Below are 27,664 nucleotides of genomic sequence, written 5' to 3' on the forward strand. Positions count from 1 at the left end.
TAAAATGGATTTATATTCAATTATTTATAATATCTGCATGTAAAACTAGTTATTACTATTGCATAGGTTCTACGTCAATTCATGCATATATGCATTTAAAGGTTTTGTTGTGGAGAAAGTATCTTTTTTCTAGAGAGAATATTTTATAGATATTTTTAAGATAATTACCAAGTAGGAGGTATTTATAGTGACACTGAAATTTTACTATTCATTTATGGAATGTCCGTAAATTAGTGTATAAAGAAAGAAAGAAATCAGGCAACAAAAATTAAAGGACATAATGTTTGGCGTGGCCCCTGGAAAACAAATATCGTGTTCCTTTATGTAGTCCACATATTAAAGATGTTTCTTGTTCTCTCACTGATAAATTATAATTGAATAGGGAGAAGAATGGTATTTGTGCAAAATACATCACGATACCAAGAAAAGATGAATTAAGAAATAAGCACTTCTCCTTTTGAAACTGTAACTGCTTAAGGGAAGCACAGGCAAAAGAATATAGAGAAACTCTGGTTCTTGCATTCTGAAAGATTTTGCAGTTGTAAAATCTATCAAATATTAAAGATTATCTTTGCTTGAAAAATAAGCCTAAATCAAAACAGAGATGTTCTAGAATTCATGAATATTTGTGATGGTAAATGAATACATAATGTCTGGGGTGTTAGTTCCATCTTATAAATTTATTAAATAGAGTATTATAAGCTTAGAGTTCAAATGATATGTAGAGACTACCTAGTTCAAACTTTGCATTTAGCAGATGAAGACATTCAAACTTTGTTTTACAAATGAGAAAACTAAGTCTCTGAGAGATTAAATGAATTTCCAAGTTCAGATGACTAGGTAGATAATTATTAATTACATACTACAGTTACCAGGAGAAAATGGTATTGAATTCTAACCTGAAGAGGATATTTTCCCTGGCAACCTCTAAGAACTGCGGAAGAAATCTGGAAATGTTACCTATGCGTGTAAGTTATAGTAGGGAAAGTGCAAGTTCATGTGCCCTGAGGGGTTGAAGTTGTCTTATTATAGGGAGATGCTTGTGACATAACAAAGCCAGTGGAAACAATAGGATTATTCTATTTGAACTGCAAATTTTAAATATAAAAGAATAAAATTTGGGACTTAAAGGTCATGAACCGTTTGCAAGGACTAGTCAAGTCTTGTAAAGAAACATTCTTTGGGTCAGAAGTGGAGGGACACTGAAAACACTGGGTTATCTTTTCAAGATCACATGCTGAAACAACTAGTCAAAGAAAACAAAAACAAAAACAAACCAACACCAGGTTTTACAGTAGGTGCCATATTGGTTTTGATAACAGCAGCAGTTGCGGAGTTGGGGAAGAGTTTAGATGCTTAGGCACAAATTCATACTGACCTGTTTAGACTTGATAGGAAGAGTTAAGACATAGGTTTTAAAAACTAAAGCTTACTTGGTGGAAGAGGCTCATCGATTGTTGGGTAGTGATGATGTTCAGGCCTCAAGGAAGGAAGCTGGCTTACTGGCTGGGAATTATGGAGTATAGGACATTCACCTACGGACAAGATAGTCAAGACATTCAGATTCATTCATTGTTGTGGCAACGTCATCAAAAAAGCATGATTGTAAAGCTAACTACTACAAGAAATAACCCGTAAAGAATGGGCAATCTATTTTTTTGTGTCAGTTTGCTACATGTCACAGTCACTCTTAAGAGAGGGAATTATTGGGGAAAAAAAAAAAAAAGAAAAGTCTAAATACTTCATGACTAATGATTGTGCCACAGTTCAATATGCAGGATCCAAGTCTGATTGTGTAATGACTTGAATTTTCTTGATCGGAAGGTGGCATCAGAAAGGAACACAAGAGAAAATTAGCAGAGCCTGATTTTAGTCCAGTGAAGGAAACAGGTCTGTTCGAGGGAAGTGGAGCATTTATAAGGTCCCATAAAACCTTGGTGGGCTTGTGCAAAATTACATCTCTTCATTTGGATAAGTTTCATTAGAAGGCTGTCTGCCCAGAGGCTGTTTCTCAGATCTTACGTGGAATGAAATTCTCAGATGGTGCCTTTCCAAGACAGGTCGGGGAGCTGGTGGACTGAGAGGGCAAATTTCTGCCGTAGGGCAGCTAGGGGTTAGTGGCTGGGGGGAGCCAGGGTGCTGTGGGATCTCGGGACTGTTCCAGATTATTTGGGGGAGGAATCAGACAAGCCAGGGTGCTCTGGAAAGAGGAAAGGACAAGAGACAAAGGAAGTAGATAAAAAGCAGGAAGACTGAGACAGGAAAGCTCAAAACACACAAGTGGGATAGAAGGAGAAAGAAAGACAAACACGAAGAAATTTTAGAAATAAACATTATACCCACAGAATGCATGTCTCAGATTACTATAGACATAGCTTAGATTGTGTCAATTCAGACATAATGAGCTGAACAGTGTCATAAAATGGTGGTCCTACTTCATGACATCCTCAGGCGTGTAGAGTGGCCATGTGGTTAGGAGGCCTGCAGTGCCAGCTGTTTGGGTCACATAATCATAGGCCATTGCTCTTGCTCTTTGGAGAGCTAGAAGGGCCCACGACGAAGGACAGCCTCCACTCAGCCTGGTTTCTCCTGCCTCACACCAAGCTGGTTTTCTTGCAATAGCCCCTACTGGCCAGAGAACAAAGGTCAGGCCTTTTCTTTCCTCCGCCCTCCATGGCTAATGTAAATAGCAAGTGTTCCATTATCCCTCTGCTCAAAAAGAAACAGATTGTGAAAAATGGTGGTTGAGATCTTTGTAGGCTCTCAAATGCTGAATATTTCCCAGAATTTCCATACATGGGAAGGATGATTATTTCTTTTAATTCTAGTTCCACAGAACCAACTGAAAATAAAAGTAAATTAATTAGGAAGAAATTTAGGTGGGTTTAATTTAGTGGTTTAATCCCTAGAGCTAAATGGCAAAAGAAAATAGAGATATGTTCAGAAACAAAGGATCTTTTTAAATGTTAAATACGTAATGGTGTTTCTTGTGCAAATTCTGGTCTGTTACTCTAATCCTCTGGGTCCTCAGAGACTCTAATGGAAATCAAGGAAGGTGCCCTCAAGCCAGCACCCAGTTCAGCGGGGATGGACTGCTGTTTCAAAAATGGGTTCTGTGTTTAAGTGGATACCACACTCATGTTTGTTTTTATATGTGTTTAGTGTCAGAAATTAAAACAATGGTACAGTTGTTATGTCATCAGCTGCTGCATTTTTAATTTAGTTTCTTTAAAAACAACAACAAACTTACCTCTTATAATTAATTCAACCAATCAGGTTAATTACTCCTCCAAGCTAGTGGACATACAACATTGTCGACTGCCTGTGGTTAATGGAGCTGATCCCACCTGCTTGCGAACCCCAAGCAAATGCAATGGTGTGACCGCCATATCTCAGCCAGTTGAATGGATTGAATGCACTGAAGAAGCAAGCGGCTGTGTTCTGCACAGGGACTCGGTTCCACACAGTCACCCTCGCCTCAAACACAAAGCAAGCGTTCAAACCCACCAGAGCCTCTGAGAAGGAAACCTCTTCCTCAGGTAAAAATACCGTAGGTCCTTTTAATTCTGTTTTGCTTATAAATAATGTGATCGAATTGTAGGGAAAGATAGGCTGCCTAGAACATTATTTGTAGCAAAGTGATTTATACCTAATAATGTGAAAATTTTCCTGGAATCACAAAGTAGAGGAAGTGTAAATTCAAAGGATTGTTTTAGATGCTTTACATAACATGACTTTAAAAGTTAGCCTCGCTGTTTATCTGCCTGGAGTATTCCTCACTAGGTGAGAGGCAGAGTGTTTTTACAGCATATCATCTCATTTACTTGTTCCGGTAACCTTTTTTGGTACAGTCTATAATTATACGCATTTTGCACAGGAGGAAACTGAGGCACAGAGCATTTGGGCAACTTGGTGAGGAAGTGGCAGGACTGAATATAAATCCAGGACACCTGCCTCCAGGGCCTAAGCTCACAGCCACAATGTCGTATTGCTCTTTTCATTCAGCTGCGGAAGGCTTTTTAAGAACTATTTTAAATCAAACTTTTAAAAAAGGAGGTTTTTATAGAGGGAAAAGAAGCAAAAAGTAGATAAAGAATACTAGCTCGTATGCTTGTGTAGCTGTCGGTTGAGACTCATAACAGTGTTCCATAAATTGCTGCAGACTCGTCTCTGTGGGTCTGCGTGCAGTAAATCCACCTGACCCACTGCAGTTTCTACAGTAAAAGAATTCACACTCTCAGAAGTGACGGCAAAGGGACAATGGTGATACTTGTGGAAGCAGAGGGCACCCACCCGTGGATGATCGGGCAGGTTGTGCCGAAGCCCCGCTTTCTTTGAGCATCTGCTCTTGTGAAGCCTGGGGCTGAGTGTGGGACACACCCACAACCCAGACACCGTTGCTCCGAGACTCACTACCGAGGCGGGGAAGACTGGCTGTGCACAAGTCCGTGCCAATGTATGCACGGCCTCCACGAGATCAATAGTCCTTCTCAGAAATCTTCGTGCTTCCCTTTGTAACCACCACAGTGAGGCATACAGGTGCTTCGCAACCTTTTCTGAGTTTATCCTCTGCAGGATTCAGGAATTTAGAAATTTCTTTAGGAACTGTCACGTGAAGACTTCCACTATGGCCCTGAAACACTTTCCTGCTCTTCTCCCTGCTGAATTGTTAGCCCCTCAAGGGCATGGATAGTGTCTTTTGAAAAATAAAACATTCTTTTACACATATTTATACTGAGCCAATTTTTAATGAACCATGTATGGACTATCTCCCAGCATGGGGGCCAAAAGACAGTATAGGCTAAAACAGGGTTGTATGGCTCTGAGCTAAGAAGATTGTTATTTGTGTGTTATTATATTTTTAAATGTAAAAAAAGCCTTTTGATGACAAGACACTTGATTTTGCCTCTTGATCCACAAAGCCTAAAATATTTACTATCTGGCCCTTTATAGAAAAAATTTGCTGATTTCTGGCCTAAAACAACCCTGCCAGCTCCTGTATGTGTGCTTTTATGTGGGAATTCCCAAATCTCCTTAAATTGTATTATTTTTAATCATGTAATAATTACTTCCATAGCCCAGCACACCGCATCTGGCTTAGAACAAAGAAGGTCCTAAAAACATCCTCGTTAAAGGAATGTTCCATCCCCTTCTCCTCGTGGAAGGAACTCTCCATCCCACTCCTCTTGGTGTCCTTCCACACTGTCACCACGGTTTATCTTTCTCCCTGCCTTTCTTTCTCTACCATTTTCCTCATGCTTCTCCTATCACATGGGCCACCTTCTCTCGCTCTTTCTTTCTCTGAAATGTAGAATTGGGCACTGTTGAATACTTAATTTTTTTTTTTTTATGCTCAGTATAGTTCCTGTTCAAAAAAAATTGTAGGTGCCAGGCATTTGTTTAGATGCTGAGAATTCGAACATAAAGAAGACACAATTCTGGCCCTCAGTGAGCTTACAATCTGGAGAGAATACCACTCCCTTTTTTTTGGAGGCTAATTTAAACAGCAGAACAGCAAAGTAGCAGAGGCTATATTTTTCTCTTTTCAAACAACTGAATTATTTTTTTCTCCCTATGCCACTGTGACTTGACTGGAAGATGGTTTCCAACCCTGGATAAGGAAATGCAAATTAATTTAACATAGGATTCCACAGGCATGACTAAGAAGGAGCATCTTCGGTTAAAACACAGAATACATTTTAGAACTAAAGGTGGCAGCTTTTGGGTTAGAATCTCATTTGAAACAAAGTGATTTACACATTCATGTTATTCTTCCCTTCCATTAGCCAAAATAGCCAAAAACAACAACAAGAACAAAACAAAACCAACAATAATAACGAGAATTGAGCAGACAGAAATAATGACAAATACATGTAGGCTATACATATATATACATACATGGGCTAGTTGAATTCTAAAACAGAGGTAAAATCTGTGTTCTTCAACTAGTATTAACATTTACTGCTAATCTTCAATGTGTTTTGGAAGTCACCAGATGTTTACACATTATCCGCCTAATGTTGATGAAAGATTATTTCCTGCTTATATCATCTGATACTAGTCTTGGGGCTCTGGTTGCTGTCAAGACTAGAAGGATAACATGTGCACTAACCAGTTCTGGTGATTAAACAAACAGAGAAGCACACATACAAGTGCACGCTCACATCCAGCTAGTTGTAATTCTTGGTGTGTATCCGAGACATGGTGGGGTGTCAGCTATTCACAGTCATCTATACGCATATACACAGATACACACGCACACATATATGTACAAGACAGGCATACATTGCCCCAGCAAAGCCATTTGAGACTGATCCCCCGCCCCCCTCTTGTTTTTAAACATGTTGGTGAGACCTGTGTCCCCCTGGTGGTCCTATTCTCACTCTGACCAGGTTTGAGGTCTAACCTTCTCTCCGAGTGCTTGGACCTGCCACGGGGGATTCCAGACCTTCAGTGGTTCCTGCCACGTGCCCGCCAGGGGCGACCAGCTCATCTTGCCACGGCCCAGCGCCGTTCGCGGACTCTGGGTCCAGCTCAGGGCTCTGCACCGAGTCGGGCACGGACTCGAACGCGCTGTTCTCCTCCTCCTCGTCGTCTTGCGAGGAGAAGACGGTGCTCTCAGAGATCTTGGCGCTGTCCACGGAGGAGAAGCGCGTGTGGCTGGCGAACCTGTTGCCGTTGTAGCAGGAGGCGCTGTAGCAGGAGCTGCTGTGGCAGGACGTGCTGTAGCACGAGGAGCTGTAGCACGAGGGGCTGCAGCAGGACGCGTCGCAGCCCTCGCAGCTGTGGTCCCCGCCTTGCCGGGGGCTGGAGTCGCTCTCACTCCCGGTGCTGGGGTGCGTGTCGCCATCCGGGACCGCGCCGTTGGCGAAGCTGGGGTAGCGGCCCCCGGCGTGGCCAGGGGGCGCCGTGCCCGGAGTAGCCCCCTCGGGCTCTTCCCCATCCTCTTCCAGGACAGGCGGGTCAGCTGCTAACGTGTCCACCTCGCTGAGCCCGTCCTTCTCCGAGGAATCCTTGAGGGTGGACTCCTCCTCCGCGCCGTCCTCCTCCTCTGGGGCGACCCCGCCCCGGGCCGAGGGCATGCTGTGCAGCAGGGTGTGGATGCGGATGTAGTGTGTCCGCGGGGTCTCGGGGTCCCCGCAGGCCGACGCGATCACCGTCTCCAGCTCGGACACAGGCAAGGAGCATGGCCTGCTTTTTCTCTTCGCCGAGCCCCGCAGCTGCAGCCTGCCCGCTCCCTGCTCCAGAGTAGGCACATCGCCCTCCTCCTCCTCCTGGTCCTTCTCCTCCTCCCCTCCAGCTCGCATCTCTGTCGCCGCTTCCTCCTCCACGGGCCCCTCGGTGCTGGCTGGAGCTTCCTCGTCTTCCAGCAGCAGAGGTGGCGCCTCCCCACCCAGATCCAGCTCCTCGGCCAGTTCTTCTGCACTCGGGGCCGGCTGGGTGTCATTTTGCCCCGGGGCCAGGAGCTCCCCGGCCCCTTGAGGTCCCAGCGAGACGCTGCCATCATCTCCCGCCCGGGTGGTGCCGGCCGCTTCCTCAGCTGGCCTGGCAAGCTCCAGGCTCTGGTTCTCTGACCCGTCCAGGGCACAGCCGTCACTCAGCCGCTCTGGCTTCCAGCTCTCGGAGGGCTCTGCTGCATCACACACGGGCTCCCTACGGCTGCTCTCCACCAGGTTGTTCATGGGGCTGTCCTGAGTTTGTGCCGATTCAGGCTCGGTACTCAGGGACATCTCCTCATCATCTGCCGGCAAGAAGAAAAATATGTCATTCCTTCCAGAAGAGAGCATTGTGGTATTCATATACACTCCTGGACAGGAAGCAATCGTTCAGGGATTTCTACATTAGGATATTGGATGTAGGGGTTGATGAGGGTTTCTCACTGGCCAGAGCTCTGCTGAAAAATTCAGTAAGAATGAGTGCTCATTGTGTTAATGACAACGTGTAGTCATGGGTATATTTCAGAATTCTGTTTCAAGGGAATTCATCTTTTGGTTAAAATGCTCAAAGCCTAGCACTACTCCAGTTCTGGGCTCATAATAGGTGCTCAACAATGTTTGCTACATGGAATGAGTTCCAGAGATGCAGGTGGTGGTGTTTGTAGCTCCTTGATGATCCCTGGAAAAGTTAATTGTATTTGCTCAGAATGTTTCCTCTGGTTGGGTCCTGCAGGGTGGCAGACTGGGTCAACAGGGTTCTTAGGCAACTAGAGAGAAGAAAAAGGCTGGAAGATGGATGGGAGCAACCACAGTCACTCGATAGCTCAGGCTGGAAGGTTTCCAGCATTTGGAGTTTGTTGCAATAAAAAACCAAACTAGGGCTCCACACCAAGCAGCCATTCAAGGAATAGCATTCACTGTTTAACTCTACCTTCCTGCAGCTGTTCTATTGAATTCCTGCCAGATGCAAACTTCCCCATTTCAAATGCACTGGTGCAATTCACTAGTCAAAGAAAAACAGTCCCTTTGGTGAGCTGTAAAGCTGTCCTATGGCTTCACCAAAGAAAGAGTCAGTTTTATTCTCAGAATGCAGAAAAAGGCTGAATTTGAAAAGATAAAACAGTCAAGGTGTTTTCTTACAATCTAAGTAGTATATTGGGCATAGAAAAGTGCAACTGGAGTTTACTGTGTGGGTTGTGATAAACTTCAGATTCTGAGTCCTCAAAACCTTCATTAACTTTAACAGCAACTCATAAATGTGTCCCAGGAGGCCCTCACAATTCTCAGCATGATCTACACTCAGTGTGGGGGTTGTGGGAAAAAAGCAAAAGTGGAATGACGAGGCATCTTATCATTCTTATTTGGAAATATGTTTTGGCATGAAAAATTGAACACTGGATGACTCTGAAGTTTTATATACGATTTATATTTTTCATTTTCTCTGTGATACTATGTATAATCATAGCTCTTCAACAACATGACATTCTTCAGCAACTGACTAGTCTGTATCTAGTTACTAGGTAGAAGGAGATGTTTCACAGCCATTCCTCCCTTTGTTCATTCATGTGTGCAATGATTAAACGTCTACTGAGCACCTCCTTAGTGGGTGCTGGGAGTAGGATGACCCATAAGACAGGGCTCCATATCCACGCTGGCCTCATTGTCAACCCCCATTCCACTGTGTAACCCTCTACCTTTGGGTCACCACAGTGAAGAGGAGCCTCTCAATCAAGGGGACAGCAATCTGGCTTCCAGACTAGATCTCTGTCTTCCGGGCCTCAAATGGAGAAGACAGAGAACCACAAAACCTAGGACATGTCTGGAGAGAACCATGGTTATTGTATTTTGGGGAAGGAACCGCACTATGATACCACCCTAGGACAAGACATGAAGTTCATGCTGAAAATACCTGGGTGAATGGAGGAAGTGATCTCAAATCGGAATTGCAGCTGTCCACTCACATGATCTGTTGGAAGCCTGCGGCCAAGTGTGTAGCTGACCACCCTATCCCTGGAAGGAAATAAGTACCATCACAGATCTGCTCAATACTTGTCCTCTTAATGACCACGCAGTGTGCTTTCTATGCCAGTGGCAGAGGCAGGCAAGCCCAGGGAGGTCCTGAGAATAGGAGGTGATGATCGGCTCAGGTACATAGGAGACCATCCTAAGGTGGAGACGGGAAAGCACACGTGCTCAGCAGCAATACAAAACTGTAAGGAAATCCATATTGAATACGGATGCTCCTCGACCTATGGTGGGGTTACGTTTTGACAAACCCATGGTAAGTTGAAAACATAGTTAAGTCAAAAATGCACTTGATACACATAATTTACTGAATATCATAGCTGAGCCTAACCTACTCTAAACGTGCTTGGAACACTTACATTAGCCTATGGGTGGACAAAATCATCTAACACAAAGCCTGTCTTATAATAAAGTGCTCAATATCTCATGCAGTTTATGGAATATGGTACACTGTAGAGTACGGTATCGGTTGTTTATCCTCGTGATCGTGTGGCTGGCTGGGAGCTGTGGGTCTCTGCTGCTGCCCAGCATCACAAAACAGCATGGCATAGCATAAAGTTAGCCCAGGAAAAGATCAAAATTCAAAATTTGAAGTATGGTTTCTACTGGATTCCTATCACTTTTGTGCCATTGTTAAGTAAAAAAATTCTTAAGTTGAACCATTGTAAGTCCGCGACTGTCTGTGTTCTAAAGCGGTAGCAGGCAAACTACAGCCCCCGGGCCAAATCCGGCCCACCCACCACCTGTTTTTGTATGGCTGCGAACTTTTTACAAATGGTTGGAAAAAGAAACAAAAGAAGAGTAATACTTTGTGGCATGTAAAAATTATATAAAATTCAAATTCCAGTGTCCATAAATAAAGTTTTATTGGAGTGCAGCCTTGCTTATTAGCTCACATATTGTCTGTGGCTACTTTCGTGCGACAATGGCAGAGGTGAGTAGTTTGGACAGAGACTGTGTGGCCCACAAACCTAAAATATTTACTACCTGGCCCTTTATAGAAAGTTTGCCAACACAGTTTGCCAATCTGTGTTCTAAAGCACAGGGAGAGATAGAGAGAGAGAAGAGAATAAATAAAGACACGGATGTCCTTGGCTCGCTTCTTCTATGTAGATTGCCATTCTCCAAATATGCCGTTAACGATGGACAGTGCCAGCAGATGCATATCTGTGGTACACATGTCACGTCCAAGAAAGGACACTGTCATGGTTACTGGAGGGCCCGTGGGTGCTATAGGAAAGCATTTGCTGCAGGACGGAACAGAGCAAGACTCGTGGGCTGGCTTCTCTAGCCTGTGACTTCCAATTAACACCAACTGCAAGGCTCCCACACATAAAGACCCTGAGTCTCCACCCTGGACACTGGAGCCATTCCCTCTACCCACTCAAAGCAATTGTTTTTTCCTTTTTTGTAGAGACAGGGTCGCTTTGTTGCCAAGGCTGGTCTTGAACTCCTGGCCTCAAGTGAACCTCCTGCCTCTGCCTCCTAAAATGCTGGGATTATAGGTGTGAGTCACTGCTGCTGGCCTCAAAGCAATTTCTTAATTACTAAAAAGAAAACTATCCAGCGGGCATCAACCTGAAGCTTTGCGGTTACATTTTCATCAATAATATAGCTTTAGCAGAGTAAATTGTCCTCTATGCCTTGGTCTAAATAGGAGTGACTACCTTGGGCTTTTCTGGAATTAACAAATCCAGTGTACCCAATAATAGCAAAAACATATCCCCAAACCAGTTTTTATGCAGATGACTCTCTATTTACTCCATTTATTAAGTTATGACATTCAAATCAAAAGATAAATTACTGGTTGGTAGTGTTTTAATGTTTCTTTCTAGAGAACACTGGCAATGTGAAACAAACAAAATTATATCCCAATGATCCACTAACATAATACAGGGTGTCCCAAAAGTCGCCATACCTGGGACACCCTGTTTTGTTCTTTGATAAGCCATAATTCAGTGTTTGGAGTTTCCCTGAAGGCCACTAAATAAAGCATTATATGAGGAAAGCATTTTGTCCATTGAGAAAGGGCCTTGCTCAGTATTATGAAGTAGGCCTGCCATGACCATAAGAAAGACATCCTGAACCCCAAACTTGATTGAAATCAGGGGAGGCTTAAAGACGATCAGATAGTGAAAGAAAAACTAAATTTATTGTGCTTTGTATTTGTTTTCCAGGCTTTTTTTTACTTTGCTTTTCACTCACTTAATCAACAAATATTTTGGGAGCCCCTGCCATGTAAAACGTGCTGCGGTTGGTACAAACGGGCAGCAGGCGAAGTCAGGGTTAGAGGCAGAGAGCCAGCTGAAGGCTGGGATGTTACAGGCAAAGGAATCGAGGGAGCACTGGGAACAAGAGTGCGTGTGTTTCTGCAGAGGAAAGGTGCAAATATCTGAGGGTGGACAGGCAGCCGGTGCAGGAGGTTTGCAAAGCAATGGGTGCAGGGGCTGTATGGGGTGTGCATTTGCTGAGGGCAGAGGGAAGCTGGATTTGCACTCTGGGGTTCTGCCATGGCCCAGGCTGCATGGCCACTGCTTCCATGGCCATCACCCGAACACCCTGCTCCTACTTGCGTTGGGACACCTCCAGAAGGGGCAGCATTGCCGAAGTGGCCTCCAGAGGCCTTGGCAAGCAGCAGGCTTTGGAGGAGCCACTCTGTCCAGCCACCAGGGGCCTGTCTGTCATCCCATGGGAGAAGGGGAGAGGAGACTTGCTCTTAGAGAAGTTGACGCTCAATACACTCCATCTGTGCTCTCCATTTCCCTGAGTGGTAAGAACACTGGGAGAATCATAGCTGACCTTCTGGTAGGTGACACCTGTTCGACCTCAGTTACTTGCCTTCACCACCTGTGGATGTGCCTTTCCACAGGAGGCGGCTGGGAGGGTGGGAAAATTACAAAAAGAAATGAACCTGCAGCTTCGGCTTAAGAAAAGTTCTTAACGTGGGAGAGCAGACGGCTTCTCCCTGAGGCTGTGGCAAGCAGGAGAGCACTGAGTATCTAACCCGCAGTGGGCAGCAGTGTGCTGGGTGCGGGGGTGCACAGAGCCCTGCCCGGCCCCTTTTTTTGTCCTTCAGCCCACCCCCTGGCAGAGGTGTTAACAGCCATGAGAGAAGAGGAATGGAAAGCGAGAGAGTCACTACCGGGAACCCTGCGAGGAGCCTGTCATTCAGGGGGCAGCACTCAGCTTTGGAGGGAGGCAGGTGGGAGGGAGGTGGGCGGGTGTCTGAACTCCAGCTGCATCTCTGTCTCTTAAAGGTAATTATTCATCCTTTCTAAGCCTTGTGTCCTCATAGGGAGGCGCAGAGATAATGCTGAGTTGCGGAAGTGTCGTGAGGACTAAATGAGATAACAAAGGTCACGTCACAAGGAATACCATTCGCTTCTGAGTTCCTACCACGTGCCAGCGCCTGTGCCAGGTTGTTTACGGACACTTTTTGTCTGTCTGTTGAGTCCTCACAGCCACGAGTGGAAAGCGCAAACACGGAGTCTGACACATGGCTGTAGCGCCATGAACGTTGGCTCCCTTTGGCTGGAGCGTTAACGGCATGTCTACGTGCGCACAGTGGCACGGATGCTATAAGGTCCCGATTAAATGTCCTTATGATAATCATTAGCGATTCCAAAGTCCTTCCGAAAATTCAAAGAACTTTAAGACACTTGGAAATTCTCATTCCTTTGATATCATTCTAAGGGTTAGATTGCATGTAAGCATATGTTTATGAACAGAGAGCTATACCTAGTGTTTTCAAATAAAGGTTGCTGTTTACCAGGGAAAAACGTATTATTCATAAGAATTTTATCTGGTCATAGTCCACGTGAGTGAGAACCATGAGTGGACATGAATGTAAAAGAGACGAAACGCAGGAACATTGTCATACACGATTGAATTCTGTGGGCAACGTAACAGCTGTCATTTCATGAGAATTTATGCTTTCAAATTTTCATCCATATTATCCAGCATTTTCTGTAAATATTAGCGTCTTTGAAGATACTCTACCCTAGTAACCCAGCATTTCATCTTGTTATGGAAATGTTGTTAAATCCCACATATGAGACACGCATATGAATGAAATAATATTCTTCATAGTAAAACAAACTTTAGTTTTTACATGTACAGAAAAATACAGCACTGATGGCTTTTTTTAATACTGTCTTAGGATTTTTTACTCTCTGGCCTAAGTGACCAGTTGATACACAAACAAGGGGAATGGGAAGGTTTGTTTAGTTGAATGTTGTGGCTTGGGCAACGTCGTTAATGGGAGAAGCCAAGGAAATATAAGAACACCATTTTTGTTTGACTGTCTGTGAGACTACACTACTGCGGCTTCCCCCAGGCGTGGCCTGTTGGCTGAAACCTGGTGATAGTGAGATCTCAGGCACAAGTTTACCCTATGGCGTGTCTCTCCAGGAGTCTCTGAACAGGCATCGACAGCTTTCCCAAGAAGCGCTTGATGATAGGACGGCTCTTGGCAAACTTGTCCTTCACCTCAATTTCCAGCACGTCAGTGGGCAAGGACACAAAGCTGAATTGCTGCAATGAAAGAACATGTGACATCAATTAACTGAGAGGTGCCAGAGCTGCCCAATTCCCAGTCCGTCCACCTTCATGACCCACCCCAGCCGCATGTGCTCTGTCTCAATCTCTCTCTCGCTCTCTCTCTCTCTCAAGGTCTTAGAAATGCTGCAAGCCCTTGTTTATTCAGTAAATGAGGGGCAATAAAAAGATGCTTCCTTAGGGCTTAAAAATAGGGTTATTCTTTGAGATTCAAACAATAAAATCAGAATAACTTATAAAGAAAGAGACACCTGCACCCGAATGTCTATAGTAGCACAGTTCACAATTGCAAAGATGTGGAAACAACCCAAGTGTCCATCAATACATGAGTGGATTAATAAAATGTGGTATATGTATACCATAGAGTACTATTCAGCTTTAAGAAACAATGGTGATATAGCACCTCTTGTATACTCCTGGATAGAGCTGGGACGCATTCTACCAAGTCAGGTATCCCAAGAATGGAAAGACAAGCACCGCATGTACTCCCCATCAAATTAGTATTAACTGATCAACACATAAGTGCACATGTAAGAATAACATCTATTGGATGTTGGGCAGGGGGAGGGAGGAGGGGGGAGGAGGGAGGAGGGGACGGGTATATGCATACACAAAGAGTGCAATGTGCACCACCCGAAGGATGGACATATTTGAAACTCGGACTTCAGGGGGAGGCGGCAAGGGCAACATATGTAACCTAAACATCTGTACCCCCATAATATGCTGAAATAAAAAAAAAAAAAAAAGAAAGAATGCCACCCAGGCCTCACCATACTTGACTAAAGTTTTATCATACTAAGAACAAGCACAAACTCACGTATAATTAATGAGTGCACTTTCAATCAACAATGCAATATATTCTTTCCTTATTATAATGGCAGACATTTTTAAAAGTCTGATAATAACGCACGTTCTTCAGAGCGGGAAAAGACAAGAACTCTCACACTGTATTGGTGGGAATGTAAATTGATTTGACCTTTGGGAAGGGAATTAGCAGTAGTTATTGGCATTTAAACTGCAAATTCTCTTCAACCCAGAATTCTACTTCTAGGAATTTTCCTTCTGGATTAACTTGCACAAATGTGCAAAAGATACGTTTTACAAGGATGTTCATTGGACAAAAGAATGGAGAAAAGCAAACCTGTCTACCAATAGGAAACCAGTTGTATGGCTGGCCAAAAGACCCCCACAGGCACAGCAATGACAGCCCCGGGCCCCTTCCCTGTTGGCTTGCAGCCGGGGCCAGGCCACATCCTGTTATGACTGGCAAGAACAGCTACGCTGGCTGAGCACCCTGAGCTCGGTTTCCTGCTCTACCCAGCTGCTGCAGGCAAAGCTCTCGGACTTCAAACGACCACATCCTACCTGAATGTTCCAAGACCCCCTTTTTCGCCCCACATATAAAAACCCTACCTCAGTCCCCGGCGGTGCGACTTCTCAGGCCCTGACCTTAGGACCGGTAAACCTTGCCCAGGAGCACTTTAATAAAGCCACTTGTTTGGCCGTAACTTGTGTCCACTGGTCTCTCTGCCACCGAAAACCTTACGTTTGGTGCCGAAACCAGGAAAGGTCGAGTGGCGCCGCCAAGACCGTGGTCTCGGGGCAGCGCCCCCCTCTTCCGCGGACCTTCTGGACAAGGATCTTCGGCCATGCCTCAGGTCCCTGATTCTCTCTCGGCCTGGGTGAGTCACCCTGTGTTATCTCAACCCGAATCCCCCACCAGGAGTCTCTGTTCCCCCTCCACTGGATCCTGTTCTGGTCCGTTAAGCCGCGGGCCCACGTCAGAGGCTCTCCCGATCCGGGGCTTAAGATTATTTGGGGATGCCTGAATTTCTCTCTCCCCCTTTCCGTTCCGGCGCTCTAGTCTTGGGGAGACGTCCCCAGACTTCTGTGGCCTCCGTAGTCAGGAAACTGTTCCTGTCTGTTTCCCCCATTTGGGTTGGGGCATCATGGGCAGCCAACCTTCCAAAATTCCGTGGTAGACTCCCCTGGGATGTCTCCTGGCTAACCTGACTGTCCTGGGCCTCAGGCCCGATATCCGGCCCAAGAGCCTTATTTTCTTTTACAAAACCGTTTAGCCTATATATAAATTGGACAATGGCTCCCAGTGGCCTAGAAACGGGACTTTCAATTTCAATATCTTACAAGACCTTGATAACTTCTGCCACAAAAGCGGCAAATGGTCCGAAATTCCTTACGTCCAGACATTTTTCTACCTTCGCTCCTGCCCCTCTCTTTGCCAGGCCTGCAACCTGGCCCAGGTCCTCCTGGCCCGGACCCAACCGTCCCCAGTCTCCCCTCTTCCGGCTCCTACCCTGCTACCCTCCAAAACCCCCTCTGCCTTTTCCGATCCTCCTGACTCTCTCGTCTCTCCCCCTCCTCGGCCCCCACCTTATCCCGGCCATGGTCCCAAATCCCCGTCGCTACCGGCTTCCCCGGTCAGCCATCACACACGCTCACATGGCAACCCTCTGGGCCTGGCCCTCCTGTGCCCGCTCTGCGAGGTCGCTGGGGCTGAAGGGGTTGTTCGGGTCCATATTCCCTTCTCTCTCTCCGATCTCTCTCAGATTAAAAAGCGCCTAGGATCCTTTTCCAATAACCCTACTGCTTACACCAAAAAATTCTGATATCTCACTCAGGCCTATGACCTCACTTGACATGATATCTTTGTTATCCTTTCTTCCACCCTGACTACTGACAAAAAGGAACGGATCTGGACAGCTGCCCAGGGCCATGCCGACCAGGTCCACCTCACTGATCGCACCATGCCACCAGGTGTGGAGGCTGTTCCCCAAAATAAACCAGAATGAAACTATCAGCCAGACACCCAGGCAGGCCAGGAAGGCAGGAGATGGCAAGACCGCATACTGCAGTGCGTCCTTGCTGGGCTCCAGGCCGCTGCCCATCGCGCAGTCAATTATGACAAGCTGAGGGAGGTCACTCAGAGGGCAGATAAAAACCCGGCTGCCTTTCTCAGTCACCTAACCAATGCCCTTGTCCAATACACCCGCCTAGACCCCACCTCAGTGGCTGGGGCCACGGTCCTGGCAACCCACTTTATCACTCAGTCCTCTTCCGATATCCAAAAAAAGCTCAAAAAGGTGGATGAGGGCCCTCAGACCCTACTTGGTGACCTGGTAAATGTGGCATTTAAGGTTTTTAATTCTCATAATGACCAGGCAGAGGTCCAAAAGAAAGCCCACGCTCGCCAGAAGGCTCACTTGCAGGCCCAGGCCTTGGCTGCAGCTCTGTGGCTGGCAGGAGTCGGTGGTCCGGAAAGACCTGCAATGCCGGCTAGACCCTCTGGGGCCACCCCTCCCGGCAAGTGCTTCAAGTGTGGCAAAGAGGGCCACTGGGCCAAATACTGCCCGCAGCCACGGCCACCCACTAAGCCATGTGGTCAAGAGGGATACTGGAAAAGTGACTGCCCCTCTGGCCCAGGGTCCGGAGAGTCAGCCCTTCCATCCCTGGACCTGCTGATGACAATGTTGGGCTTGGCTGCCAACAACTGACAAGACCTCGACTCGATGACCCCGATCACCCTTGCCGAGTCCGGGATAAAAATCAAGATAGCGGGTAAAGCAGTGTCCTTCTTAGTCGACACGGGGGCTCCCTACTCTGTCCTGTCCACTTTCTCTGGTCCCACTTATCCTTCCCAGGTCTCCGTCTTGGGGATTGACGGCCACCTGTCCTTTCCTCACACAACTGGGCCGGTGACATGCCTGCTCGATGGGCACCCCATCACACACTCTTTCCTTACAGTGCCTACGTGTCCCACTCCTCTTTTAGAGCGTGACATACTAGCCAAGATAGGGACTACGCTTAGCTTCTCTTCGGGACCCGCTTCCCTACTAATACTCTCTTTATTGCCCGCTACATGTGGTTACCAAGGCGATTCCCCTCCACTCCTGCTGCCTGTTCAGAAAGTGGACCCCCGGGTGTGAGACACCTCCACTCCCACTGTTGCCTCTCACCACACCCCCATCCTTTTCCAGCTCAAGGACCCATTCTCTCTCCCTTCACGACCTCAGATTCCCATATCGCCTGCACACCTCAGAGGTCTCAAGTCCATCACTGACCGCCTTTTACAGTCAGGCCTCCTTGTTCCCACTAACTCCCCCTACAATACCCCAATCCTGCCTGTTAAAAAGCCAAGTGGCTCGTACCACCTGGTCCAAGGCCTCAGGCTCATCAACGAGGCAGTCATTCTGATACACCCTGTAGTCCCGAACCCTTACACCCTGCTGTCTCATATACCATCTTCCACTACTCACTTTTCTGTCCTGGACCTCAAAGATGCCTTCTTTACTATCCCCTCAGACCCAGCCAGCTACAATCTCTTTGCCTTTACGTGAAAAGATCCTGACACAAACACATCCAGACAACTCACTTGGACTGTCCTGCCCGGGGTTTCAGGACAGTCCCCATCTATTTGGTCAGGCTCTGGCCCAGGACCTACTCCAATGTCCCTTACAACCTAGCACCGTCCTCCAAAACGTTGATGATCTACTACTCTGCAGTCCCTCTCTACGACACTCCAAGACTCACACTTCCTCTCTACTCAACTTTCTTACCTCTAAGGGATATCAGGTATCCCCCTCTAAGGCTCAGCTGTCTACACCCACTGTCATTTACCTTAGACTTCGTCTCACCCCCACGTCCTGTCATCTCACTATTAATCACCAGCAGGCTCTTCATGACCTTCAGCCACCCACCACTGCCGAGCAGATTCTGTCCTTCCTTGGGTTTGTCGGTTTCTTCTGACACTGGATCCCCAACTTCTCTTTCCTTACCAAACCCCTCTGTCTGTCTAGCCCAGTCTCCTTCCCTCAACCTGGCTACATTACTCCCTATTCCTAGCCTGGAGCTAGGCACACATCATTGTCTGGAGCTGGTCAACGCCTTGAAAGCGCCCAGACCAGGCCTCTTTGATCAACCCCTGATACAGATCTCGCCCTATTTGTCAATGATAACTCCACTCAGAGAGCTGATGGCAGATGATGTGTGGCTTATGCCATAGTCTCTGCCTCCCAGATGCTTAAGGCTTGTTGGCTCCCTCTGAGCACCACCTCCCAAAAGGCTAAACTCATTGCCCTCACCCGTACACTACACTTAGCCAAAGACAAGACTGCAAATATACATCTGCTCTATACTTCCCTTATAATCAGTCGGCTAGCTATTGCCATGACACTAACATTTATGGGGGCTACCCATACTCCACCTGCCGCATCCATGTAAAGGGTAAAGGTAAAGACAAAGACATATTTTACTCCACTGGCAACAGATTCTCGTTAAACATCTCTGATCCTCAACACCAGGCAAACCGGCGTCACCGATAAGCTATATTAAAACAGACACTACTCCACTCCTCAGGGCACCCTCCACATTAGTCGGGAATATGTCTTACTGCCCCAAAGCCTTCAAACACACATGCAGATATCCACCAACATTCTCCAAACAAAACAGGCCCTGGCTAGCCACCTATCCCCTAAACCCCGAACCTCCTCCCTCTCTTCCTGGTTGGACACCATCCAGTATACCCTCACCTTCCTAAATTCCTCTGCAGTAGTCCCCAACATATCCCATTGCTTTCTCTACACCTCTCTTCAATGGCCGTTACTAGCCACAATACCTTTAAATTCTTCTGCTCCCCCATCAACCCTCTCTCCAGCGCTCAACTGTTCTTCACCTCTCCCTCATATTCCCTTATGGAAGCCCAAGCCGACAGGCCAGCCCTATGCAGACTGCATTTGCTACCTCACCTCTCACACTATCCTAACCTACAACTTCATGGCCGCTGTCTCACCAACCACACTGTCAATGAAACTACTTCCTCTGCCTCAGGACAATTCTCCTGGTGCAATGGAACTCTTGCCCACTACATTAACGCCTCCACACCAGGCCCTTGCTTTCCAGTCATGATAGTTCCCCAACTGACCCTTTATGGTGAGTCAGAGTTTGGATGACTTCTCCCGGGTCCCCGGCCATGGCGGGCCATCTTCCTGCCCATCATAGCCAACCTCACTCTGGCCTTGTCCATCGCCGCCTCTGAGGTGGCAGGAGGCACTCTCGGTCACAGTATGATCTCAGCCCAGGACTTTACAGACAAACTACAAATAACACTGGAAACCACCTCCGCTTCCCTGGCTTCACTGCAAAGACAACTCACCTCCTTAGCCCAGGTAACACTCCAAAACAGGAGGGCCCTGGACCTGTTCACAGCTGAAAAAGGAGGGACCTACATCTTTCTACACAAAAAATACTGTTACTATGTCAACAAGTCAGGCCTCATAAAACAAAACATAAATAAACTGTCCAACCTGAGTGAAGATCTCCACAACTGCTGCCACCAGGACTCGTCTCTGTTCAGCTGGCTACAATCTCCTCTAGCTGCCTGGTTGCTCCCCCTTCTAGGGCCCATTATGATCATCTGCCTAATTTTTCTTTTCACCCCTTGTCTCCTACAGTTCCTCCAATGCTGGATGCAGGAACTCTCCCAGATGGTTGTCAACCAACTGCTTCTATATCCATACTCTCCCTTGCCAATGACCCCTCTGCCATTGACTCCAGCCTCTAATCCCCTGTCGCCCCTTCACAGTAGGAAGTAGCCAGACGGATTCGTCGCCCCTTTATAACCAAAGAGGCTGGAATGTAAGGCTGGCCAAAAGACCCCCACAGGCACAGCAGTGACAGCCCTGGGCCCCTTCCCTGTTGGCTTGCAGCCGGGGCCAGGCCACATCCTGTTATGACTGGCAAGAACAGCTACGCTGGCTGAGCACCCTGAGCTCGGCTTCCTGCTCTACCCAGCTGCTGCAGGCAAAGCTCTCGGACTTCAAATGACCACATCCTACCCGAACGTTCTAAGACCCCCTTTTTCGCCCCACATATAAAAACCCTGCCTCAGTCCCGGGCAGCATGACTTCTCAGGCCCTGACCTTAGGACCTGTAAACCTCGCCCAGGGGTGCTTTAATAAAGCCACTGTTTGGCCATAACTTGTGTCCACTGGTCTCTCCGCCACCGAAAACCTTACACCAGTTAAATGAAGGTCTTTGAAACAGAACTCTGCCATCGTTAAAAAGAAAGTGGTAAATTGATATGCACCGACATAAAAAGATACCTGAAAAATTAAGTGAAAAAGCAAAACACAGAAGACTACGAAGAGTGGGATTCCATCTGTACCCAGAACTGCAGAGAAAAAGGCCGGAGGGACACACTGCAAACTCTGAACTTGAGGGAGTGGGCTGCTAGGGGAGGAGAGAAAGCAGGTCTTTTACATTGTATTTCATTTGGTTCTAAACCATTCATTTGTTAAATAGCATATGGTGTGACTTTTAAAATAAAAGCAGCAATAATTAAAATTGGAGGAGGACTGTGACCATCAGAAGTTGGCTTGGTCAACAATAAAAGTATAAAAATGGAACCCAGGAAGGTAAATGTTGGCATCGCCCAGCCCAGACTGTCTGAGAGGAAGAAATCTTAATTAACACTGAACATCACGATACCCTTAATTATGGGCTGTGAAACAGCTAAAATATATAAATATTTTCTTTTATTCGGATTAATTGCTAACAGCAAGCTTTTAGCTTTAGTTGATTTCTCTTTACAGAGACTAAATATGTTGGGCATGCAAATGTCAGTATCTCCTTGGCAGCAGTCAGGATGCAGTGGTCCCCAACTTTTTGGCGCTAGGGACTGGTTTCTTGGAAAGACAATTTTTCCACAGTGGGGGTGGGGATGGGGCAGTGGGTGGGATTGGTGGTGGGTATTGAGGGGAGTGCGGAGCTCAGGTGGTGATGCCAGCAATGGGGAGTGGCTGTAAATTCAGAAAAAACTTTGCTCGTCCACCGCCACTCACCTCCTGCTGTGCGGTTGGTTCCTAAGTTTCATGGAAGACAATTTTTCCACCGCGGGCAGAGTGTGTCTGGCGATATGGGCGGCGGGAGGGGAGGTGGAGCTCAGGCAGTGTTGCATGACCTGGTTCCTAACGGGTCATGGACCTGTACTGGGCTGTGGTCCGGGGTTTGGGGACTGTAGAGCTAGGGCATGCCGCAGTAACAACCAACTTCCAAGTCTCAGGGACTTTAGATAGAAATGTTGTATTTCTTGCTCACACTCTTCACTGTGGGTTGAGGGAGCAACCATCCTCTCAAACATTGCCAATCACAGTGACAGAGGCAAAGGGAGCTCTGGAGGCTCTTCCTCTTGTAAATAAGTGTCCACTTGCAAACACAACTCCTCATCAGAACTAGATAGGCTCCAGCCAGCCACAGAGAGTGGGAAGTATGATCCTATGGTGGGCCGAGGAGGTAGAAAGTAGGAATATTTGGCAAACAGGACTAATGACTTCCACAGTCTCCGTGTGGTACATCTAATGTCTATTATAAATTAGTTCTAGTTAACTCCTATATAATCCCTAAGAACCAATCATTCTCAGTACTGACAAAAGTGAATTATGGGCATGCCAAGTTTGGGGATCAAAGCCAGGAATAGGTGCTACTCTACGAAGGCCTGCCTAGGTGAGAATCCAGCCCCCTAACCAACTCAGGTCTTAAAACTTCTGAATCTTTGATTCATTTATTCCATTCTGGAGCATATTATAATAGATCTTCTAAACTAAATGCCCAACAATAGGTTAGGTACATTGTATTATATGTGTGTAATAGAATAGTTTATACTTCTCTAAATGATCATAATTTATATTATGATAATGTATACATAAATATATACAATTACAATATAATTATAACATGTTAAATGCCAAAAAGATAGAAAATGCTTGCTTTAGGATAAGTGAAAAAAGCAGAACAAATAATGACATACATTCATGATCACAATAATGTGAATTACATGAATAGAAAAAGACTGGAAAGAATCACAACAATTTTTTTTTATTTTTTGAGACAGAGTCTCACTTTGTTGCCCGGACTAGAGTGCCGTGGCGTCAGCCTAGCTCACAGCAACCTCAAACTCCTGAGCTCAAGCAATCCTCCTGCCTCAGCCTCCCAAGTAGCTGGGACTACAGGCATGCGCCACCATGCCCGGCTAATTTTTTCAATATATTTTTAGTTGTCCTATTAATTTCTTTCTATTTTTAGTAGAGACTGGGTCTCGCTCTTGCTCAGGCTGGTCTCGAACTCCTGAGCTCAAACAATCTGCCCGCCTTGGCCTCCCAGAGTGCTAGGATTACAGGCATGAGCCACCACACCCGGCCCCACAACAAATTTTAATAGCAATTATCTTAGCAGGCAAGAATATGTTTTCCCCATTTCCCTTTTCTGTATTTTCCATGTTTTCTATAATATAATGAGCACTTATTATTTTCATGATGAAAAATCTAATTACTTTTATTAAAACGAGACTATTTCTACCTACGGTAACCTGCATGAGACACTAAAGTTAACTTATCAAAATGTCTCTGAAACTCAGTGGGCACTCCCGGGTTCTTTCTTCCCTTCGAAGAACTTCCTTTTTAACCTCTCTTCACATACTCACGACATCAACTTCTCTGCATCCGGCCCTATCTCCATGCCATGGTTATTGGAGCCCTTGTAAACCCTCAGCTAGGTCAGGCTCTGTTAAGAACTAGTGAGCATCCCTGAAGAGGTAAAAGTCTGTCATTCATGGACAAGCTATTTGCATCCGTGAACCTAAAGCCAGGGTGATGGACTTTGCCCGGCTGCCTCTGCCGACCCGGCTTTTACATCGAGCCTCTGAAGGACCTTTGGAGTGTGGCGAACCTGGCTTCATTGCTAGCTCTGCACATTCAAGTTCCTGACTCTATCATTCGCGACCTCTCTGAACCTCAGCATCTTCATCTGTAGAATGGGAAAATTAGGCCCGTGCCAGAGCTTGGACTTATCCCAAAGGCATCTGGGAGCAACTGGAAGATCTGAATCATGCAAATGACACATGCAGATTTGCATTTCAGAGAAGCTACTGTGGCAGTGCTGAGGAGGCGGCCCATGGAAGGGTCAGGCCTGGATGAGGCAGATCCGGTGAAACAAGTGGGATAGTAGGAGGAAGCCTGGCAGGCAAGGAGAAAAGGGGGGCGGATCTGTGGGCTGCTGAAATGGCAGTGAGGGCTATGGTGTGTGCGAGAGGAAGAGGTCACAGATTCCCAAGACTGGATTCCCAAGATTGAGGGCACATGGGAGGACTGAGATAGCCAGAAACAGAGGGGGGCTGATGACAGAATGCCCCAAAGCAATCCAGGGACAGAGTGGTAGAAATGCGGGCTCGGGTCTGGGAGGATGGAAGGCTGTATGGAGAGGGCTGGCGCTTGTGATGTAAGTGTGGGATGGGTGCTGGTGGTGGGCAGAAGCGAAGGTCGGCGGGATTGGGAGGGCAAGGAAACCGTCAGACATTCACAGGGTCCTTGATCATCCAGAGAACTGTAGGTCTTGGGTGTTGTTAGAGAAAAATGAAAATGGGGACCACAGTTTAGATATAGCCCAAGGCCACATAACCATGTAACCAATCTTAAGTCATCCTAATTTCCTCGAAAGGCTATTTCTAATCACCCATACAAAATGAAAGCTTTACATCCCTGTCCACATGATTCAGTGAAATTACACCAGTCAGCTGTAGACAAGTTTGCTTCAATAGCTCTGTTTTCCCTGAAAAAAAAAAATGGTAACATATAATAGCCCAACATGAAAAAGTCAAAATACTGCCTCCTTTATGCTTTGTAAACTGTGTTGCAACTGCTGTTAAGGGAGCTTCTTACCACTTGACATCTCCCAGATTGTGATCTGTATTTTTTGTATGACAATAAACTTTAAAATTTTTCCTAACTTGATCTGATTTTATTTTTGATACCATAAAGGGATGCCATGGGTCTGTGGTCCCCAACCCCCAGGCTGCAGCCTGGTACTGGTCCGTGGCCTGTTAGGAACCGGACCGTGCATCACTGCCTGAGTTCCACATCCGCTTCCCCCATCCCTCCCTGTCCGTGGAAAAATTGTCCTCCATGGCACTCAGGAACCCAGCTGCACAGCAGGAGGTGAGTGGCAGGTGAGCAAGCAAAGCTTCAGCTGCATTTACAGCTGCTCCCATCACTCACGTCCCTGCCTGAGTTCCACCTCCCCCTCCCCGCCCGGCCCCTGGTGCCAAAAGGGTTGGGGACCACTGCCATAGGTAGAAAGGTCTTTACTGGTTGTGACAGCATAAATAATGGGACCCGTTATTGCCTCAAAGTAGCTAAGACATTAAGGACATCAATGTGAGGGTGATACTGTAATCAAAAAGGAGAACACAGGTGTGGGAAGTTCAGAGACATGTTCAACATGAGTTAGAAAGTATTTTCACTTAGGCATTTAGGAAGGGGTATGAGTGAAGACGACTCCAGTCTGAGAGAGTGGAAGTCCAATGATTCATTTACGCTCACTTGGAAATTTATGAAAGTCAGGAAAGGTTAAGAATTGAAAAATGGTAGGGGTAGTTAATTTGGTTTGGTTCGTGTTGAGTTTGAAGGGGTAGAGGATATTCACAGTAAGGCAGGAGTACCAATTAGAAATGCCTTCGCATGCGGATTGAGTGGTCTTAACTGTTACGTGACATAGGCCATGAGAGGCATCTAGTTTTGTCTTTCCTCTCTTGCAGCAAGACATAAGGGGGGCAAATGAAGCACTAGTTTCATTCGCAAGAGGCTGCCTGGTACCACTCTGCCAACATCATTATCTGCTACTGATGAAAGTTAAATGGACCGGGCTTGGTGCCTTCTTTGTAAAAGTTCTCCAAGGAGGAGGAAGAGCAGAAAGAAGCCAGTGGAGCATGAAAACTGCAGCTCCTCTCCCTCAGAACCTTGCAATGTCCGAGACTTTCAGTTTCAGGTGGCAGTGTTCCTTAAGTTTAAAATGACACTCAGAAATAGCGCTGCCTGAAGTCAAGGACAACAAAAGATAGACAACTCCATTAGCAGAGCAGTAATTGAACCAGGAGCAATTTTTTTTCTCTCACTAGCAACATAACAGCGTTTTATATTAGGCAGTGGTGCCCTTGGAGACTGGGCGTAGGAGAAGACCTGCCCCTCCGGGTTGCGTGCTGCCTGGCTTTATCCTGGGAAGGCAGTGCCAGAGACATTCTGTTAAGACGTGAGCCTCACAACTGCGGCGAATCTAACTGCTTTGAAGAGTAAAGCCTGCTCTTACAAACTTGTGATATATGGGGAGTTACGCTTCTTCTTGTGCATTACAGCAAATAAGCTGGATCTGGACTAGGCCTCCACCGTCTCCATATAAGGCTCCGAAAATCCTCAGCAACAGAATAGAATATTACTGATTTTATTTACACGTGCCGCTATGGCAAAGTTAGGCCAATATTTCCTTGTGGCTTGGCAGAATGGAAAGGAAGGTCTGTGTGTGTGTGTATTTGTGTTTAAATATGTAATATGTATATAATTGTATATTATACATAAAATGTATAAAATATAAAAGTACGTATCATACGTGTATATATTCTATCTGTATCTATATCAATATCCACATCCGTGTCTACATCACTAATCTTTTGCTTCTTTTACTGAAACACCTATAAAGAAGGCATGGGATTAGGTTAATAGACTGGAAACCAAGAAGAACAAAATTTGCTGTGTAATCATAAGGAATTTAACTGACCTTTCTGTGCCTATTTTAGAGTACCCCAAAAAGAGAAGGAAGGAAAGAATTGTTATTCTAACTTTACTTTCTGTATGTGCTTTGTTGATAAATTGTCATCTTTGTTGGTGACATTGCTCATCTGCACACCTTGGTCAACCCTGCTTGTTGTTTTAACCATCAGGAGCCTGGGTACAACCAGTCACTGAGTCTAAACTTTCCTCCTCCCTCTGGAGTCTGTTCTTTTCTCTTTACTTCCACTGTCACCGGCTTAGAATGGCTCTTGTCATTCCTTGCCCTTGTAGTAACCTCCTAAAGGGTCTCCCTGTCTTTGGCTTCTTTTTAACAGTTGCCAATAAAGTTTATGTCTCTGAAACACAGTTTTGATCATTTCATTCTGTTGCATAAGAACGTCCTCTGATTTCTCATTACTTCCAGAATGGAATCTAAATTTCCTAATCACAAGTCTGGTTCCTGCTTATCTGTCTAGCTTGATTTATGATAGTCATTCTCTGAAGACCTCATTTTCTTTCATACATTTTCACATACTTACTATTTGCCTAGAAGTTGGTCTTTCCCACTTCTTTGCCTTGCCAAACTCCTACTCATCCTTCAAAAACCCATTCAAATAAAATGTCTTCTGTGGAGCCTTTTCTGACTTTGGCAACCACTAACAGAGGCAGCTGTTCTTTCTTCTGCTTCAATGTCTGCTCGATAGTTCTCATCACATTATTTATTTTCCTGTGGGCCATGAGGATGCACATGTAGTAGAGCTCTTTGCACACAGAAACCACACGATGTGTGCATTGAGCACATTGATAAATGAGGGAATGAATGAATGGCTACTTCCTGAGGAAATTCTGCTCCATATATCAGGCAATGATACTGCAAAAGTAGAATATAATCCAAGGTGTGGGGCAGCTTAAATACACGCCTTTATGTATGCTAGACTGCATATTCAGTGCCCAAGCCACACCAGTTATTGTTCTGGCAGAAAATCTAAGGATTATATTGCAGGGATGGACTTCTCTTAAAAGAAAGCAGAGTGGAAC

At 46.1% G+C, this 27,664-nt stretch overlaps 1 protein-coding gene across 2 annotated transcripts in view; it reads right to left on the bottom strand.

Moving 5' to 3' along the window:
* The window catches only part of HECW1 (HECT, C2 and WW domain containing E3 ubiquitin protein ligase 1), a 413,177-nt gene that overhangs the window by 109,589 nt on the left and 275,924 nt on the right, over positions 1-27,664 (bottom strand). The window contains exons 9-12 of one of the 2 annotated variants that reach the window (XM_012646902.1): positions 13,852-13,994; positions 9,346-9,446; positions 6,407-7,741; positions 1,434-1,535 (exon numbers count right to left, since the gene is read on the bottom strand). In XM_012646902.1, the coding sequence (XP_012502356.1) occupies positions 1,434-1,535; positions 6,407-7,741; positions 9,346-9,446; positions 13,852-13,994 (1,681 nt within the window). The remainder of the gene's footprint in view (positions 1-1,433; positions 1,536-6,406; positions 7,742-9,345; positions 9,447-13,851; positions 13,995-27,664) is intronic. The other variant, XM_012646903.1, reaches the window with a different exon arrangement.

This window comes from Propithecus coquereli, unplaced genomic scaffold (assembly GCF_000956105.1).
Source record: "Propithecus coquereli isolate 6110/MARCELLA unplaced genomic scaffold, Pcoq_1.0 Scaffold252, whole genome shotgun sequence".
NCBI classification, from domain to species: domain Eukaryota; kingdom Metazoa; phylum Chordata; class Mammalia; order Primates; family Indriidae; genus Propithecus; species Propithecus coquereli.